Source organism: Mustela erminea, chromosome 9 (genome assembly GCF_009829155.1).
Source record: "Mustela erminea isolate mMusErm1 chromosome 9, mMusErm1.Pri, whole genome shotgun sequence".
NCBI lineage: Eukaryota > Metazoa > Chordata > Mammalia > Carnivora > Mustelidae > Mustela > Mustela erminea.
In genome coordinates, this window is record NC_045622.1 from 31,111,487 (window position 1) to 31,129,463 (window position 17,977).

General features: G+C 34.7%; 1 protein-coding gene across 3 annotated transcripts in view; it reads right to left on the bottom strand.

The window, feature by feature from the left end:
• ARHGAP42 (Rho GTPase activating protein 42) overlaps window positions 1-17,977 on the bottom strand; it is a 293,252-nt gene that overhangs the window by 46,286 nt on the left and 228,989 nt on the right. For all 3 annotated transcript variants that reach the window (XR_004289597.1, XR_004289598.1, XM_032360563.1), the window contains exons 13-17: window positions 6,927-6,989; window positions 5,930-6,004; window positions 5,149-5,233; window positions 4,275-4,333; window positions 705-810 (exon numbers count right to left, since the gene is read on the bottom strand). Coding sequence is in view for 1 of the 3 variants with exons in the window: in XM_032360563.1 (XP_032216454.1) it covers window positions 705-810; window positions 4,275-4,333; window positions 5,149-5,233; window positions 5,930-6,004; window positions 6,927-6,989 (388 nt within the window). In the remaining 2 variants the exon portion in view is untranslated. The remainder of the gene's footprint in view (window positions 1-704; window positions 811-4,274; window positions 4,334-5,148; window positions 5,234-5,929; window positions 6,005-6,926; window positions 6,990-17,977) is intronic.

The window sequence follows — 17,977 nt, forward strand, 5'->3', positions numbered from 1 at the left end:
CACAATAGTGCAGGCCAGTTCCTTGCAATAAATCTCTCTCTCATATACACATACAAAATACACACACACACACACACACACACACACTCTCTCTCTCTCTCTCTCTCTGTCTATATATATATATATATATATATATATATATATATATATATACACACATGTATAGCTACATACACATACAATCATCCTATTGGTTTTGTTCCTCTGGAGAAACTTGATTAATATGATACCTATTTATCTGGATTTTTAAATACATATATGAACTACTAGCAGAGTCAGAAAAATCTTAGAGACCAAGTAATGCTATGAATTCAGAGAAAGACATTAATATTAGAGTGGCAATTTGACCTGGCAAAACCTGTTGACACTAGTCACACAGAGAACTGATCCTCAGACTTAGGGCTTATGATGCATCTAAAGGAACCAAGGGGAAAAAAATATACTCCTTCATATATTGTTAAGTTGACATGTAAGGTTTTTGTCATGAGTTTAACAGTTGAAATTAACATTAGTTAATCCTTTGCACAGTGTAAACATACACAGAACACACACATTTGCACAGATATATCTTAAAAATAAAGTGTCACATCTTTTTTAAAAGCATATTCCATAGACTGATTATAATTATAGTGTTGCAGCACCATGATACACTTTTGAAAGACATGAACAAGTAGTTAGGTGAACAACGTAAATCAAAGAATTACTTGACGAGGTGTTTTATTAAGATGTCCAGCATCTCTCTGTTTTTTTCTGGTAGTTTGTGCACCAGTGCATGTACAGCTTCCACCCGGTAGTTTTGGTCATCAGATTCTATAACATAAAGGTTTCAAATGTTCAAGTTTAAATCGCATTAAAATGTGTAAATAATCTAATAATTACAACTTAATCTAAACATTACAACTACTCCCACCTTCATGCCTTATAAACATTAATTCATGCAGTAAGTATTATCACTATCACTGGCTTAGAGAAATTGAGTGACTTGACCATGGTCATGAATTTAGTTAAGTAAAGAGGTCAAACCAGCCCGTTCTAGCTAATCCAGACCTGTGCTTGTAGCCACTGAACTTCCATACATCCATAACTCATCACCTTCTTTTTTTGCTACAGAAGGACAGAATCAAAACTTCATCAATGTGAGTGATCACAGGAATTGTTACAGACGGCCTAACGTGCCAGGCAATATAATATACTTTATCACACAGAAACTTCCTAGAGACTCCTTCAGACAAAGAAAGAAGGCATTCCTTTCCAAATTTTATAGATTTAAAGACAACAGGGAATTACATTTCTGAAGTATCAGGACTGCTATGCAAAGGCCTAATACATTTGAAGCCCATGTTGACAATGGTAAATCTGAAAAGTAAAAAAACATCTAAAGAAAGCCAGGCAAAAGCCAATACGCTGTCATGTCAGCTAGAGAAACATCTGACACTTCAGAATGAAGAACTTATTTACATGTTCTTACTATAATAAATTCTACAGTGACTTCCTACCCTGCCAAGCCCTTTCCCTAAAAATGCACAAAAGGAGGTGAGGAAAGAGCCTGGCTCAAACTGGGCCAACACAAGGGCTCCCAGAGGTTGGAATGGAGATAGCAAAACTATGATCTGTCTGCTTACATATGTGGAAAGGCGTATCATGTAAGACCAGGGTTGATGTGACCAAATGTGCTCCAAAGCTAAGAAAATCCGACTGGAAAGGGAGATACAAATAAGGCAGGTATGCAACAAAGAACAGAGAGGAGAGACTCTCCTAAAATTATGGGAAGAGAAACATCAATTTACATTTCTGTAGCTCGTAGCTGTAGGCCTGTGAAAGGCCTGATCCATACTCTGGCAGGGCATCCTGTGAAATGCCTTGTAATTTCTGGGTAACTTCCCTTTTTGACAGAGCTGAATTTCCAAATAATTTCTAATTTTATTACCTTATTATCTGGTACATGGGATTATCCTTGACCCAGACAAAAGATGAATTCTTCTATAAGAATATATTTCAATTACCATGGTAGTGAATTATTTATTTGCCATGGAAGTAGAGAAAAATAGCTTACAACCAAATGTTTCTATTAAAACAAGCTACTTAAGCTAAGTGGCTCAAATACCATTTGTTGTAACACAAAATTTCTGTAGGAGTTCTAGGGTAGAGTAAAAAAATTGGCTTGTAGTTCTGACTTTGCCATCAATTTACTAGTGTCCTTGGACAAAGTTACTGGCCCACTCAGGGAACTAGTCAACAAAATGAGAGGTCAGCTCTACATTTTCCAAGTTTTGTTTATCTAATAAGGATAGATTTTGATGAAAAGAATATAGAGTGGTGAGCTTTCAGGAGAAAGGTAAGTGGTATAGCTGTTTATGAGATCATGTGGTCAGTCATGAATGCTGGATTGAAAACCAAGGTCACTCAATGTTATCTGACACTTATCAGCAGACAATATTTCCTGTGACATTACAATGTTGTGATAATAAATTAATTCAACTGCTTTCTTTCTTGGGACTGTGAAAAATGCTTTGTACAGTCACACCTCATACATCTTAACAATGAAAGGCTAATTCCTAATTGTTACATGTTGTGATGGGCTCAGATGGCAACCCAGCACTTTGGTCTCAATGTTTTAAAAGTACATATTTCTAATTTCTTAGGTTACATGTTTTCACTAAGTCCCTCTCCACGATTTTTGAATTTAGCCTATCTATATATATTCCATTATAGCAATTATAGACCCAAATAAGTGACATAGATACATAATCCTTATCAATAAATGGGGGGGGGGGAGGGATTGATGAAAATGCCTGTTACCTGCCAAAAATACCTGACTCTTCTCTTCAGGTTTAGGAATATAGTGTGTTAAGTATGAGTAGGTAGCATACCTGACCGCACATATTTGTAGTCTTGTCTGTTTAACCATAAAGTTGCTCTTATAAGAAACTAACATTCATCAGTTGAATAAAATGTAACTAAAATAATTCTTCTTATCACACCAGTCACCCCAAGGAATTCTTATTAAGTGGCAAAATATTCCATTTCATTCTGCAAGTTTTTTAAAAAAATCAAGCTAAGGGCACACTTGATTCCCTTTCTCTATTTCTCCTATTCTCCACCACCACCTCTCCTCTGGCAACCACCAGTTTGTTCTTTGTATTTAAGAGTGTTTCTTTTTGGTCTTTTTCTTTGTTTTATTTCTTAAATTCCACATATGAATGAAATAACATAGTATTGCTCTTTCTCTGTCTGCCTTATTTTACTTAGTACTATATTCTCTAGGTCCAGCCACATCATTGCAAATGTCAAGATTTCGTTCTTTCTCATGGTTTAGTGATATTCCATTGTGCATATATACTGTATCTTCTTTATCTGTTCATTTACTGATGGACATTTCTGCTGTTGCCGTGTCTTGGCTATTGTAAACAATGCTGCAACAAATATAAGGGTGTGCATATCTTTCTGAATTGGTGTTTTCATATTCTTTGGGTAAATACCCAGTAGTGGAACTACTGGATTATATGGTAATTCTATTTTTAATATTTTGAGGAAACTCCCTATTTGTTTTCCAGAGTGTCTACAACCAGTTTGTATTCCCACCAGCAGAGCAAGAGGGTTCCCTTTTCTCCACATCCGCACCAACACCTGTTGTTTCTGGTGTTGTTTAATTTTTCTGACAGGTATGAGGTGATATCTCATTGTAGTTTTGATTTGTATTTCCCTCATGATAAGTGATGTTGAGCATCTTTTCATGTATTTACTGTCCATCTGTATGTCTACTTTGGAAAAAGATCTACTCAGGGCCTCTGCCACTTTTTTAATCAAATTGTTTTTGTCATGTTGAGCTGTGTAAGTTCTTTATATATTTTGGATATTAACCCCTTATTGGAGATATCATTTGCAAATATTTCCTGCCATTCAGTAGGTTGCCTTTCTGTTTTGTTGATGATTTCCTTCATTGTGCAAAACTTTTTTCATTTTTGGTGCAGTCCCAATTATTTAATTGTGCCTTTTATTTCCCTTGCCAGAGAAGACATATCTAGGAAAATGTTTCTCCCATCAATGTTAAAGAATTACTGCCTATGTCTTCTAGCTTTATGGTTTTTAGGTCTTTAATACATCATTCACAAATAATTAGTTTACAAACCATACTGTCAGCTATTAAATATCAGATTGACAGTTTCTTAAGCAATATGTAGGACAGTCTTAACTAGTTGGTTTAAATTTACACCTGTAAGTGATATAGCATAAAATTACATCAATCATAATAAATCCAACAGATGTGTACTTACTAACTGCAACAATAAAATCTTTGTGTAACTTGTAAGTCATCAATGGTTCTGCAAGACATCTACAATGGATAAAGAAGCAGGCATTAGAATGACAATACTGTTTTATTTCCCCTGAACTTTCAGTGTTTCTTTAAAAGTTGGGTATTAGGAAATAAGATCAAGTCCTAGGAGGGCCGCTCTAGGCAGTCCCAGAATGCAGACCTCAAAAGACACAAAAGCCTTATAGCAGTTCTTGGCACAACTGTACTAAAAAGAGGAGGGATTTTTTTCACTTTGTGAGAACTACTGAACCATAATAGCAAAATCTCTCTCAGATATGGGGACAATAGTTAAATAAAAAACAAAGACAAAACAAAAGACAACTTTAGTTTCAATTAAAAAAAAAACCATGAAAACACCACATTTAATATGAAACAAAGTATTATTTAGTATTCATAAAATATTGTAGCCTCTTAAGTTTATTATTTGAAGTAGAATGTGTAAGCTCCAAAACACTATATATAAACATAACTACCTTATGTTATTTCACCTGAAATGAAGAAATTATTCTTTTTTTTTTTTTTAAAATATTATTTATTTATTTATTTGACAGGCAGAGATCACAAGGTGGCAGAGAGGCAGGCAGAGAGAGAGAGAGGGAAGCAGGCTCCCCGCTGAGCAGAGAACCCGATGTGGGACTCGATCCCAGGACCCTGAGATCATGACCTGAGCCGAAGGCAGCGGCTTAACCCACTGAGCCACCCAGGCGCCCATGAAATGAAGAAATTATTCTAAGTAGTGATGTTCATGCACAGGAGCTCTGAGAAATCACATGGCAACTGCCCAAGGAGGCAAGAGAGACATCACAGGCAGAATAGAGTTAAACTTTCCTCACCTGAGGTAGTTTTTTAGTCCACTTGTTATTGTCTTATTATCCCACAATTCAATATCAATGTCAATATCAGGAGGGGATTTGGGAGCTGAAAAGATTAAAAAATTCGGTGTTTAAACTATGCAATTCAAACATCATTCACACCATAAAGAAGATGGACACAAACGTAAGTAGGTCAAGGAGAGAGAGACACTTATTCCTTAATGTGCCAACAGTTCAGGATTGTTGTTTGTGCGAACTGATGCAAATCTTATTTTGATCCTTTATAAACCTCAAAGATTTCTTGTGGAATAATAGGGTTCCAATCAAATTGTTGTTAATTGCTAACATCACAGAGCTCTTACCATCAGCCAAGAATACTTCGAAGTATGTTATATGAATTAACAATCCTCATAGTTCTCAATGAGGCAGGCACTATTATTATCCCCATTTTATGAATGAGAAGGTTGAGGCACAAAAGAGGTTAAATAAATTACCGGAGGTCACGGAGTTTTTAAATGGCAAGTCAGGATTCCAAGTTAGGCAATCTGAATCCAACATCCATAAATCTCACTGCACCTCTAGTTAATCAAAGGACACTTGCAAAAAAGTCCAATATTATAAAAAAGACCCCTCCTAAATTCTGATTGTTCATCTATTATAACTGAACATTAAAAGCTGAATGCAAATATTAAATATTACTTGAAAATATTCAAAGATAAGTAATAGTATAATTCTCAAAGAAAGCTATGGTTTGGATTATCTATAATACAAAAATTAAGTAACCAGTTCATCCAAAACTTACAAAATGTTGTGTTCATGAGTTTCTGAACTTTGGAGTTTACTCCTCCTATTCGGTAGAGGCCTAAAATAGTGATGCCTAATGAAAAAGAAAAATCACAAGAGAATGGTTTGAGACCATCAGCACAAGTACAAAATGTTAAAAACTTCAGGCATATACCTATACTGAATTTGAAAGCTACTTGTCCAGTTTTGCAGTCTAACTTCAGCAAATCTACCCTGGAAACACCCACAACACTTATTTCTCAGAGAAGACACTGAATAGTATCCAAAAGTCTTTCAAATATCTTCAAAGTAGCAAAAATTCATTTATCACTGTTCATTTACCACTATTTGAATGCAAAAAGCATTAAGAAGGGAAATGATAATCAGTATTTCTCATCCTCTATTTCTTCAGACATGGAGTCCTGCATGTTGAAGAGTTGGAAGGCATTTACATCTTCATTTTGAAGATAAGGAAACAGATTCAGAGAATTTAATAAATACATTTAACTTCTCAAAACTTCTATGTGGCAACACCAAAATCTGAGTCTAAGTTCACAGAATTTCAAAGCCCAATATAAGTTTTGCTTTAGACAAGTTTTCCTGTAATTAAAAGAATGTAAAATGTACCTGGAGTGGGCTTCAGGTGAGAGGTCATGACTAGAGAGAGGAAAGATGCTAGAATTGTGACTGACTGAAATCACTGAGGGAAAGAATACAAGGAAGGAGGAAGACCAGTTCCTTAAGAATCTTACCCCACTAAAGCCTGAAAAAAATCAAAGATGTGCTTATAGTAATAAAAAACACAAAGTCTATCAATAAGAAGTAAAGAAAGCCTTTATGAAGAAAAATCATTAAAAAGAAATACAGGGTAAACTATAGTTATTTGTATACTTAAGTAACTTATTCATTTATATAGTTGTTGAAGTTAATTTCATGAATTTTTGAGAGGTTTCTATATAAGAATGAATTATAAGAACTACATAACAGTAATAATGTACCTGTTAGACAACACTTACCTCTTGTTTCCACAGCTTGAATGCATTTTCTCACAAAGTTGAACCCTGCTTCATTTAAGTACACTGAAAATAAAAGAAAATCACAGTAAGGATTACCCCGTAGTTGGCTCTGTTGTTTTAGTACTTAATGCACAGTTTTAGTTAGAGTCTGAATTTTTTTCGGCGGGGGGGGGGGGCGGGTAGAAGTAGAGGGGTTCACAGTCACCAAAGTTACCCTATAAACTTGACTCCTTAGAAAACACAGATCCTGTAAATGTGTTATACTGATCCTGTCCATTTCTTCTAAAATCAGCATTATCTTTCGTTAGATGTGTTTCCAGATGATAGAAGCAAATGTACTAAGAAAAAAACCTTTATTGTGTTGGTAATTATATTGCAAAGCTATTCACATATTCTTTTTCATGGTATTCTTAAAACATTATGAGGTAGAGAGAAAGCTTTGTAATCTTACAATGGTTCACTGGGCTGCTGAAAACTTCACTTTATTCTAAGATTAAGAACCAGGATTCTAATACAGATCTTCTGAATCCAAGTCCAATATTCTTTCTCCTGCATTTTTTTATCATACGTAAAGTAATTCAAAATACATGTAGTTCACCAAAAATCTCCCAAAGATCCTATATTATCAAATAGCTATTTATTTTCATGGCTTTTGCAAGATTTTAAATCTGTTCTAATTTTCTTAAATTTTTGAGGCCAGATCAAATTAGACTGTTGTTTGTTTGTTTTTTTAGGATTTAATTTAAGAATACCAAGTAATACCCTGAGGAAAAATTCAAATGTTTTATTGGTTCTATAATAAAAATTTTTATCACACGTGGGAGAAATATATTTCTTAATATTCTCAAATAAAAATGAAAATAATTCAAATAAATACAATTAAAAATGGTTTCCAGTTAAAAATGGTAGATTAGAAGGAGGCTGGAAGAAGGTGGAGTAAGAGGATCCTAAGCTTGCCTTGTCGCATGAATACATCTAGATAACACTCAAGTTAATGTACGTAGCCCAGAAAATGAAGACTGGCAAAGCAAACTCTACAATTAAAGGCAGAGAAGAGTCCACAACAAAGAGGGTAGAAAGGGTGAAGACATATGGGGAGCAAAACAGAGGTGGCCATCTGTGGTCAGGAGGGAGCCACAGGCACAGAGAATCATGAGAAACAGACTAACATACCAGGAAACTCACACTGGAGAGATGAATCCTTCTAACATATGGCTTTAAAAGCAAGAGCAGCTGAATTTATTGATTTCTTACAAGTAAGAGGGATTCAAAACCTAAAATCTTAAAAATCAGCTGGCTCCATTTTGGAAGAGCCCTGAGGGCAATAGGAAGATGAGTCCTGCCCTGTAAAAGACAACATGACAAAGAGCCCTCCAGATATAAGGTAGAAGCAGCACTTTGAAAAACACCTGGGATGTATAGTAGGGAGAGTTATTTACTCATCTCAGAGCATGTCCAGAGGAAGACTCTTTCAGGAACAAAGGAGCTGGCAGGTGACACTGCCCTCCCCTACCCTTCAGTATAAACATACGGTCACCTGCAGAAACCAACAGGAAGTTCACTATGTAATTGGCTTACACTAAGCCCCACACCCTAGTGCTTTGGCAGAAACCAACAGGAAGTTCACTATGTAATTGGCTTACACTAAGCCCCACACCCTAGTGCTTTGGCACATGCACCCTTTCTACTCATGCTTGCATCAGTCCCAGCACCGCAGGCTACCTCCTCAGAAATACAGTGCAAACCTTGTCAATACTTCATCTTCCCACCCATGCATTTTGCAAAACTGTGGTTCTGGCAATAGCAGCTGTAGACGCTGTGGAAGTTCGAGGAGCACCATGTCAGAATTGCACAATCCACTCACAAGGAATGCCAGGGTTCTGGAAGCTACAAGTATCATTCATACGCAGAGTACACCTTGTTAAAACTGCATACCACATCCCCACCAGGGACAAAATGCTGCCCACAACAGAAAAGAAAGCCTCTGTCGAAAACTGGACTGAGGGAAAAAGCCATCAGAAGAAAACAGCAGAGCACATGAAACATACATAGGAGACACTACGTGAAGCATCAGGCTCTGGGGAATAGGGGAAACTGTACTGCAGGGCACTATAGGACCTCTTCTTCATAAGGCTGCTACATTCAAGAGGAGGAGATCTAGCTGACTTTCTTGACACAAAGAAACAGACACAGAGAGTTAGGAAAAATGAGAAGACAGAAGAATATATCTCAAATGGGGGGAAAAAAAAGACAAAAATGACAGTGAAAGACCTAAGAGAATTGGGTAAAAATAAAATTCCTGACAGAGAATCTAAAGTACTGATCATAAAGACTCACTCTACTTGAGAAAAGAGTAGAGAATGTACTCACTTTGTAAGTGAGACACTTAACAAAGAGATAAAAAAGGACAAATCAGAGATGAAGACAACAACAAATGAAATTAAAAATACACTAGTTGGAAAAAATAGCAGGCTAGAGGAAACAGGAATGAATGAGCAACCTGAAAGAAAAAAAAATCATGCAAAATGAGAACACACTTAGGGAACTCAGTGACTTCATCAAGTGTAATAACATTTCCATTATAAGGATTCCAGAAGAACAATAAAAGGGATCAGAAAATTTATATGAAGAAAAATAGCCAAAAAGTTTCCAAATCTGGGGAAGGAAACAGATATCTGGATCCAGGAGGCAGATATCCCCCCCAAAAAATCAATCTAAGGACATCAACACCAAGACACAAAGTAACTAAAATGGCAAAAACTATTGATAAAGAATTGTAAAGGAACAAGAGAAAAGAAGATAGTTACATACTAGGGAAATGCCATAAGGGATTGCAGTGGATTTTTCAGCAGAAACTTTGGAGGACAAAAGGGAGTGGCATGATATATTCAAAGAGCTAATAGAAAAAAAAAAAAATGCAGCCCAAAATACTCTTTTCAGCAAGACTATCATTCAGAATAGGAGAGATAGTTTCTCAGACAAACAAAAGCTGAAGCAGTTCATGTCCACTAAACCAGCCCTATAAGAAATATTAAGGAAATACCTGGAGTGGAAAGGGAAGACCATAAGTAGGAGTATGAAAAGCAGGAAACACAAAAGCAGTAAGAATATGTATATCTTTAAAAAACAGTGAAAGAATTCACAAAATAGAAGAATATATACCTATGATATATACCAGGTATATGTCATATACCTGAAACATGGGGGGGAACAGTAAGAAGAAAGAATGAGTTCTAATTTAAGTGACATCTACTGAATATGAACTGCTGTATGTAGAAGATGTTCTACATGAACCTAATGATAACCAAAAATCAAAACACAGTAACAGATACACAAAGAATAAAGAGAAAGAAATCCAAGTTTATCAATAAAGTCAGCAGAGTGTGAAAGAGAGCAAGAGAAGAAAGGATCACAGAAAAATTACTTTGAAAGTAAGTGGACTAAAAGCTCCAATCAAAAGATAGAGGGTGATGGAATGGGTAGAAAAACAAGCCCATCTATATGCTGCCTGCAAGAGACTCCTTTCAGAACTGAAGACCCATGCAGATTGAAAGTGAGGGGCTGGAAAAAACATTTCATACAAATGGAAGTCAAAATGAAACCAGAGTAGTTATACTTACATCAGATGAATTACACTTTAAAACAAAGACAATAGCAAGAGAATAATGATACTATATAATAACAAAAAAAACAAAAACAAAAACAAAAAAAAAACAAAACAAAAAACAATCCAACAAGAGGATACAACAATTCTAAATATTTATGCACCCAACATGGGAGTACCCAAATACATAAAACAGTTAATAACAAACATAAGAGAACTAATTGATACATTAATAGTAGGGGGTTTTAATACCCCACTTTATATCAATGGACAGATCATATAAATAGAAAATCAACATGAAAACACTGGCTTTGAATAACACACTGGACCAGATGGATTTCACAGATACATTCAGAACATTCTATGCTAAAAGAGTAGAATACACATTCTTTTCAAGTGCCCATGGAATACATTCAGAATACATCACATATTGGGCCACAAACAAGACTCAACAAATTAAAAAATGTTAAAGTCATACCATGCATCTTTTCTGACCACAATGCTATGAGAAAAGAGATCAGTGACAAGGAAAAAAAATCTGGAAAGAGCAAAAATAATGGAGGTTAGGTAACATGCTATTAACCAATGAATGGATAAACCAAGACATAAAAGAAGAATAAAAAATTACATGGAGAGGAATAAAAATGTAAACATAATGGTGGAAAACCTTTGGGATGCAGTGAAAGTGATCCAAAGAGTGAAATTTAGCAATACAGACCTACCTCAAGAAGCAAGAAAAATCTCAAATAAACAAACCAACCGTTTATATCTAAAAGAGCTATAAAAAGAGGACCAAACAACACCCAAAGCTAGCAAAAAGAAGGAAATAATAGCGATTACAGCAGAAATAAATACTAATAGGAACTAAAATTAAAAAAAAAAAAAAAAAAAGAATGAATCAATGAAACCAGGAACTGGTACTTTGAAAAGATCAACAAAACTGATAAATCTCTAGCTAGACTCATCAAAGAGAGAGAGTGACTGATAGTGAAAGGACAAATAAAATCACAAATGAAAAAGGAGAATAAGAACTGATACTATAAGAAATACAAACAAGTGAAAATTATAAAAAATTATATGCCAACAAATTGGACATTCTAGGAGAAATGGACAAATTCCTAGAAATATACATCCTATGAAAACTGAACCAGAAAGAAAATTTGAACAGATTTATAACGAGCAAACAGATTGAATCAGTAATCAAAAAAATCCCAAAAAACAAAAGTTCAGGACCAGATGGCTTCAAAGGTAAACTCTACCAAACACTTAAGAAGAGTTAATACCACAGTTTGGTGATTGTGGCCATTGCTGCAACAAACGAATGGATAAAGAAGATAGGGTCCATATATACAAAGGAATATTATGCCTCCATCAGAAAAGATGAATACCCATCTTTTGTATCAACATGGACGGGACAAAAGGAGATTACGCTGAGTGAAAGAACTCAAGCAGAGAAAATCAATTATCATATGGTTTCACTTATTTGTGAAGCATAAGGAATAACACGGAAGACACTGGGAGTTGGAGAGGAGACGTAGTTGGGGGAAATCGGAGGGGGAGACGAACCATGAAAGAATGTGGACTTGGAGAAACAAACTAAGGATTTGGAGGGGAGGGGGCTCGGGGTTTGGGTAAATCTGGTGGTGTGTATTAAGGAGGGCACATATTGCATAGAACACTGGAAGTGGTGCATAAACAATGAATCTTGGAACACTGAAAAAAAATAAAATTAAATTACAAAAGAAGAAGAAGAAGAAAAAGAGTTAATACCTATTCTTCTCAAAATTTCCAAAAAATAAAACAGGAAGGAAAACTTTCAGATTCATTCTGTGCCTCCAGGATTACTGGGTACTAAAATCAGATTAAGACATCCCACCAAAAAAAAAATTTAAAAAAGGAAGAACTAAAGAACTACATGCCAATATCTCTAATCAACACAGATGCAAAAATCCTCAACAGAATATTAGCAAACCAAACTCAACAATACATTAAAAAAATTATTCACCACAATCAAATAGGAATTATTCCTAGGATACAAGTGTAGTTCAACATTCACAAACCAATCAACATGACACATTACAGCAACAGGAAAAACAATAAAAACATATGATCATTTCATTAGATGCAGAAAAAGCCTATGACAAAGTATAACATCCATTCATGATACAAACCCTCCACTAAGTAAGTCTAGGGGGAAGATACTTCAAATAATAAAGACCTTTCCTGAAAAACCTATAGAACACATCATACTTGATAGGAAAAGTTGAGAGCTTTTTCCGTAAGGTCAGGAACAAAACAAGGAAGTCCACTCTCACCACTTTTATTCAGTGTAGTACTGAAGTCCTAGCCACAGTGATCAGAAAACAAAAAGAAATAAAAGGCAGCCAGATTGGTAAGGAAAAAATAAAACTTTCATTATTTTCAGATGACATAACACTGTACATAAAGAAACCCTAAACACTTCATCAACAAATTACTAGATCTGATAAATGAATTAAGTAAGGTGACAGGATGCAAGACCAATATATAGATATCCGGTGTATTTTTGTGCATTAAAAATATAACAGCAGAAAGAGAAATTAAGAAAACTACCTACTTACAAATGCACAAAAATAATAAAATAATTGGAAATAAACTTATCCAAAGAGGTTAAAGACCTATACATGGACAACTATAAAACACTGATGAAAGAAACTGAATATGACAGAAATAAATGGAAAGAGATCCACACTCACAGATTGGAAGAATAAATATTGGTAAAATGTCTATACTATCCAAATCTACAGACTTAATTCAATCCCTATCAGAATACCAATAGCATTTTATTTATTTATTTGTTTGTTTGTTTGTTTGTTTGAGAGAAGCAGAGAGTAAGCAAGGGGAGGGACAGACTAAGAGAATCTTTAAGCAGACCACCACTGAGTGTGAAGCCTGACAGCTCAATCCCAGGACCCAGGAGATCATGACCTGAGCTGGAAGCAAGAGTTAGATGTTTAACCAGCTGAGCTACCCAGGCACCCCTCAACAGTATTTTGCATAGAACTCTAGAGCAAAGAATCCTAAAAGTTGTATGAAACACAAAAGAACTCCACTAGCCAAAAGATATATTGGAAAAAATAACAAAACTGGAAATATCACAATTTGATACTTCAGATTATATTACAAAACCATACTAATCAAAACAGTACAGTACAGGCACAAAAACAAATACGTGGGTCAACAGAACAGAACAGAAAGCCCAGAAATAAACCCACAACTATATATATATCATCAATTACTCTTTAAAAAAGGAGGGAAGAATATGTAATGGGAAAAAGACAGTATCTTCAATAAATGATGTTGTAAAAACTGGACAGATACATACCAACGAATGAAACTGATGTTTCTTACACCATACAAAAATAAACTCAAAATGGACTAAGGACCTAAATGTGAGGTGTAAAACCACAAAAATCCTAGAAGAGAGCACAGTCAGTAATTTCTTCAACATCAGCTGTAACAATATTTTTTTGGATTTGTCTTCGGTGGCAAGGGAAATAAAAGCAAAAATAAAATACTGGGATTACAGCAAAGCAAAAGGTTCTGCAGTGCAAAGGAAAACAACCAACAAAACTAAAGGACAATCTACTGAATGGGAGGAGATATTTGCTAAGAACATATCTGATAGAGGGTTAGGATTCTAAATACATAAAGAGCTGATGCAACTCAACACCCAAAGACTAAATAATCCAGTTAAAAAATGGGCAGATGGCATGGACAGACTATCTCCAAAGAAGATGCACAGATGGTCAACAGACAAGTGAAAAGATGCCCAACATCCCTTATCATCAGGGAAATAAATTTAAGTCAAAACCACAATGACGTATCACCTCACCCTTGTCAGAATGACTAAAATAAAAAATACAAGAAAGAACAACTGTTGGTGAGGATGTGGGGAAAAAGGAACCCTCATGCACTGATGGTGGGACTGCAACCTGGTGTAGACACTGTGGAAGGGTAAGGAGATTCCTCAAGTAATTAAAATCAGAATACCCTATGATCCGGGAATTGCACTACTGGGTATTTACCCCCAAAATGCAAAAACACTAATTCAAAAGACTATATGCACCCAGGTCCCATGTTTATTGCAGCATTATTTATAACAGCCAAACTACGGAAGCAGTCCAAGTGTCCATCAACAGATGAATGGATAAAGAAGTTGTGGTATATAAACACAATAGAATATTACTAATCCATAAGAAAGAGTGAAATCTTGACATTTGCAACAACATGGATGGAGTCAGAGAGTATAATGCTAAGTGAAATACGTATCAGAGAAAGACCACCATATGATTTCCCTCACATGTGGAATTTAAGAATCACAACAAACAGAGGAAAAAGTTTAGAATACTTAAAGGGCACTAATTCAAAGGGATACATGCAACCTTATGTTTACTGCAGCATTTTTTTATAATAACCAAGTTACGGAAGCAGCCCAAGTGTCCAATGAAAGATGGATGAATAAAGATGATTACACACACACACACACACACACACACACACATGTGTGTATATATATATAACTCATCCTTAAAAAATAATGAAATCTTTCCATTTACAATGACATGGATGGAGCTAGAGTATAATGCTAAGCTAAATAAATCAGTTGGAGAAAGACAAATACCATATGACTTTGTTCATATGTGGCATTTAGGAAACCAAAGAAACAAAGAGAAAAAAGAAAGAGAGAGCCAAACCAAGAAATGTATCTTAACTACAGAGAACAAACTGCTGGTTGCCAGAAGGGAGTTGGGGAGGTGGGTGAAACAGGTGATAAGATATTAAAGAGTACATTTACCACGGTGAACACTGAGTAATGTATAGAACTGCTGAATCACTCTATTGAACACCTGAAACTAATATAACACTGTATGTTAACTATACTGGAATTAAAATAAAAGACTTAATAAAACCAAAAAAAAAAAAAAAAGAAAGAAAGAAAGAAAGAAAGAAAGAGAAGAAAACTGGTTTCTTTGAAGACAGGCTCAAATTCTGGAGCACTATTGATATGTTACTCTTTAAAAAATATCCCTAATGGCACAGCTTGAGCGATAGTTTAATTCTACTCTTAACTGAATAATATTTAATATTGATGGTAGTCATTGCTATTCTCAAAGTTAGTCCCAACATGAAGTCCCAACATCTTAGAATTTCAAGAAAAGAATACTGTAAATACTGTAAGCATATTTTACAACCAGAAAAGCATTTGTTGACCAGTTCTTTAGTTTTTGTATTTAGTAGTTTTTTTTCATTTAGAAGTGTCAAACTTTCCTTCTTTATTGAATTATATGCTAGCCTCATTTGCAGCATCTCTACTCTGAAAACAGTAAAGTAAAAGTAACCACAAAGTACTGAGACTTTTTCATGGTAGGTTTGTAAAGACAGTCTCATGACTCAACAGCCATAGAATAGCTTTACTCTTTATTTTATGGCATATATTCTCTGTATCTTCATAGTATGGCCCTATTTTAGGATGCTAAATAGTTTTTATTCTATTACCTTGAGGATTTTTAATGAAAGCATAGACATTATGACCGCTTTTAATGGCTGACAGTCAAAACAAATTTTTATCTGAGTTTTATATTTTACAATCTCTATGTTTCATTAATAGTTTCATCATTTCAAAAATACAAATATATCCCACACAAAACTGAGTTTCCAAAGGATAGATAACTAGAGTATTTTAAGATAAACAGAATCCATCTGAATTACCAAAGCTATAAAGATGCACTTCCTAAGGTGAATCAAATGAATCAAGACTAGTGCTTTTTTCAAATACCATTTGAGAGAGAAGTTACAAACAGAGATTGATATAATTCTTCACTTTTGAGAGGAGTCAAATGTCAAAAAGGAACACAGAGATCTCAAAAAAACAAGATGATATATAGAAAAATGGTAGAAGGAGTTAATATAAAGATCACAGCTGTTGTGAACTAACAGGATGAGCTTACATGATTAATTCAGGACTTAAAAACAAGGTCCGAGAACTTCACTATCACTGGAATATAATTTTGAACAGAAACAAATACAATTCCAGGCATGTCACTAGAAAGAAAACACAATGCTGCTCTCAGGTGAACCATATATGCTAGAGTGTAAAGTATTGTTGAGTGTTCATGTATATCCTATTAGTTATTAAAGCTATTAAATCACTAGTTAAATAGTGGTTTACTGATAAGACACATGATAAAAGAGGTAAGAATTAAGATTACAATCTGAGCAAGAGATTCAAAGTTCCACTAACACATTTTAGGCCTTAATGTAGAAAAATATTTAAAATTACATGTAAAAATATTAAATTCTGAGGACCTGGAAAGCCCACTGACTCATCTGAGAGGCAGGTTATTTCAGGGAAAGGGACTTCATGGCATGTTGGATTGAGGAATGTTTAAAGAACCCACATAAATTGGAAAAAAAAAAAAAAGTCCACCCCACAGATTATTTCTGTAAGTACATTCAATCTTGTGCCTACATCAGTCAGAATTTCTTTTTATTGATGACATAGTCTTGTCTTTTCAAGAGAATAGATATACTCCTCGGGTGAGCAAATTTGAATTTCCAAGAATGTGGAAGAACAATCAGAAATAAGTGTGATTTGGGGTAAGTTAGCTTTAAGCCCACATAGTAAGACTTTTTGAAAACATTACACAATTTTGTGTATAAATTATTTAGAATGTTCAAAATACTTAAAGGGATATTAATCTCAGCATTTATAAGCCAATTTACTAGATTACAAAAGATTCCACCAGTTTAGAAAGATTTAAGCCAGAATCAGAAACTGGCCTTTAATTAGAGTGCTTCATGTGGGAAAATAAGATTTACAAGCTTCGTACTTATATCTTGATATGTCTAAGAAAAGCTTCATTGGTTAAATGTATAAGTGGGGGAATTCTATCAAATTTATGAAAACAAAGTGAAAATGACATTTTAAAAAATTAGGGCATTTATATATAAAATAAGATTTGTATATAAAATAGGATGAAAGAAAAAATATAGTTTAAGATAAAATAATAAAAATAAAAGTTAAAAGGTTAAGATTTATAACTTGAAGCACTACATATTAATAAAGCAAACATAATTAGAATATTCTTTCCTATGATCAAAATCTCCCCCTGGGCAATAAAAACCTATTGGCACTAAGAGCAACAATAAGAGCAAATGTGTGCTGAGCACTTATACGTCATGGAAAAAGCCTGTGTTGAGTACTAAGAAAAAGGGGACAAGTGTTCTGTCACAAGTTGCTCAGAGAAATAAGTAGGATACTAAAACACTATACCAAAAGCCAAAATGTGAGAAATGACACAAATACATGGGCTCTAGAATAGCTACTTTTCTGAGAAATATACCATTTTATAATTACAAATGGTGGCATAGTGATGTTTCAGGTGGCTAAGGCTACAAGAAAGCA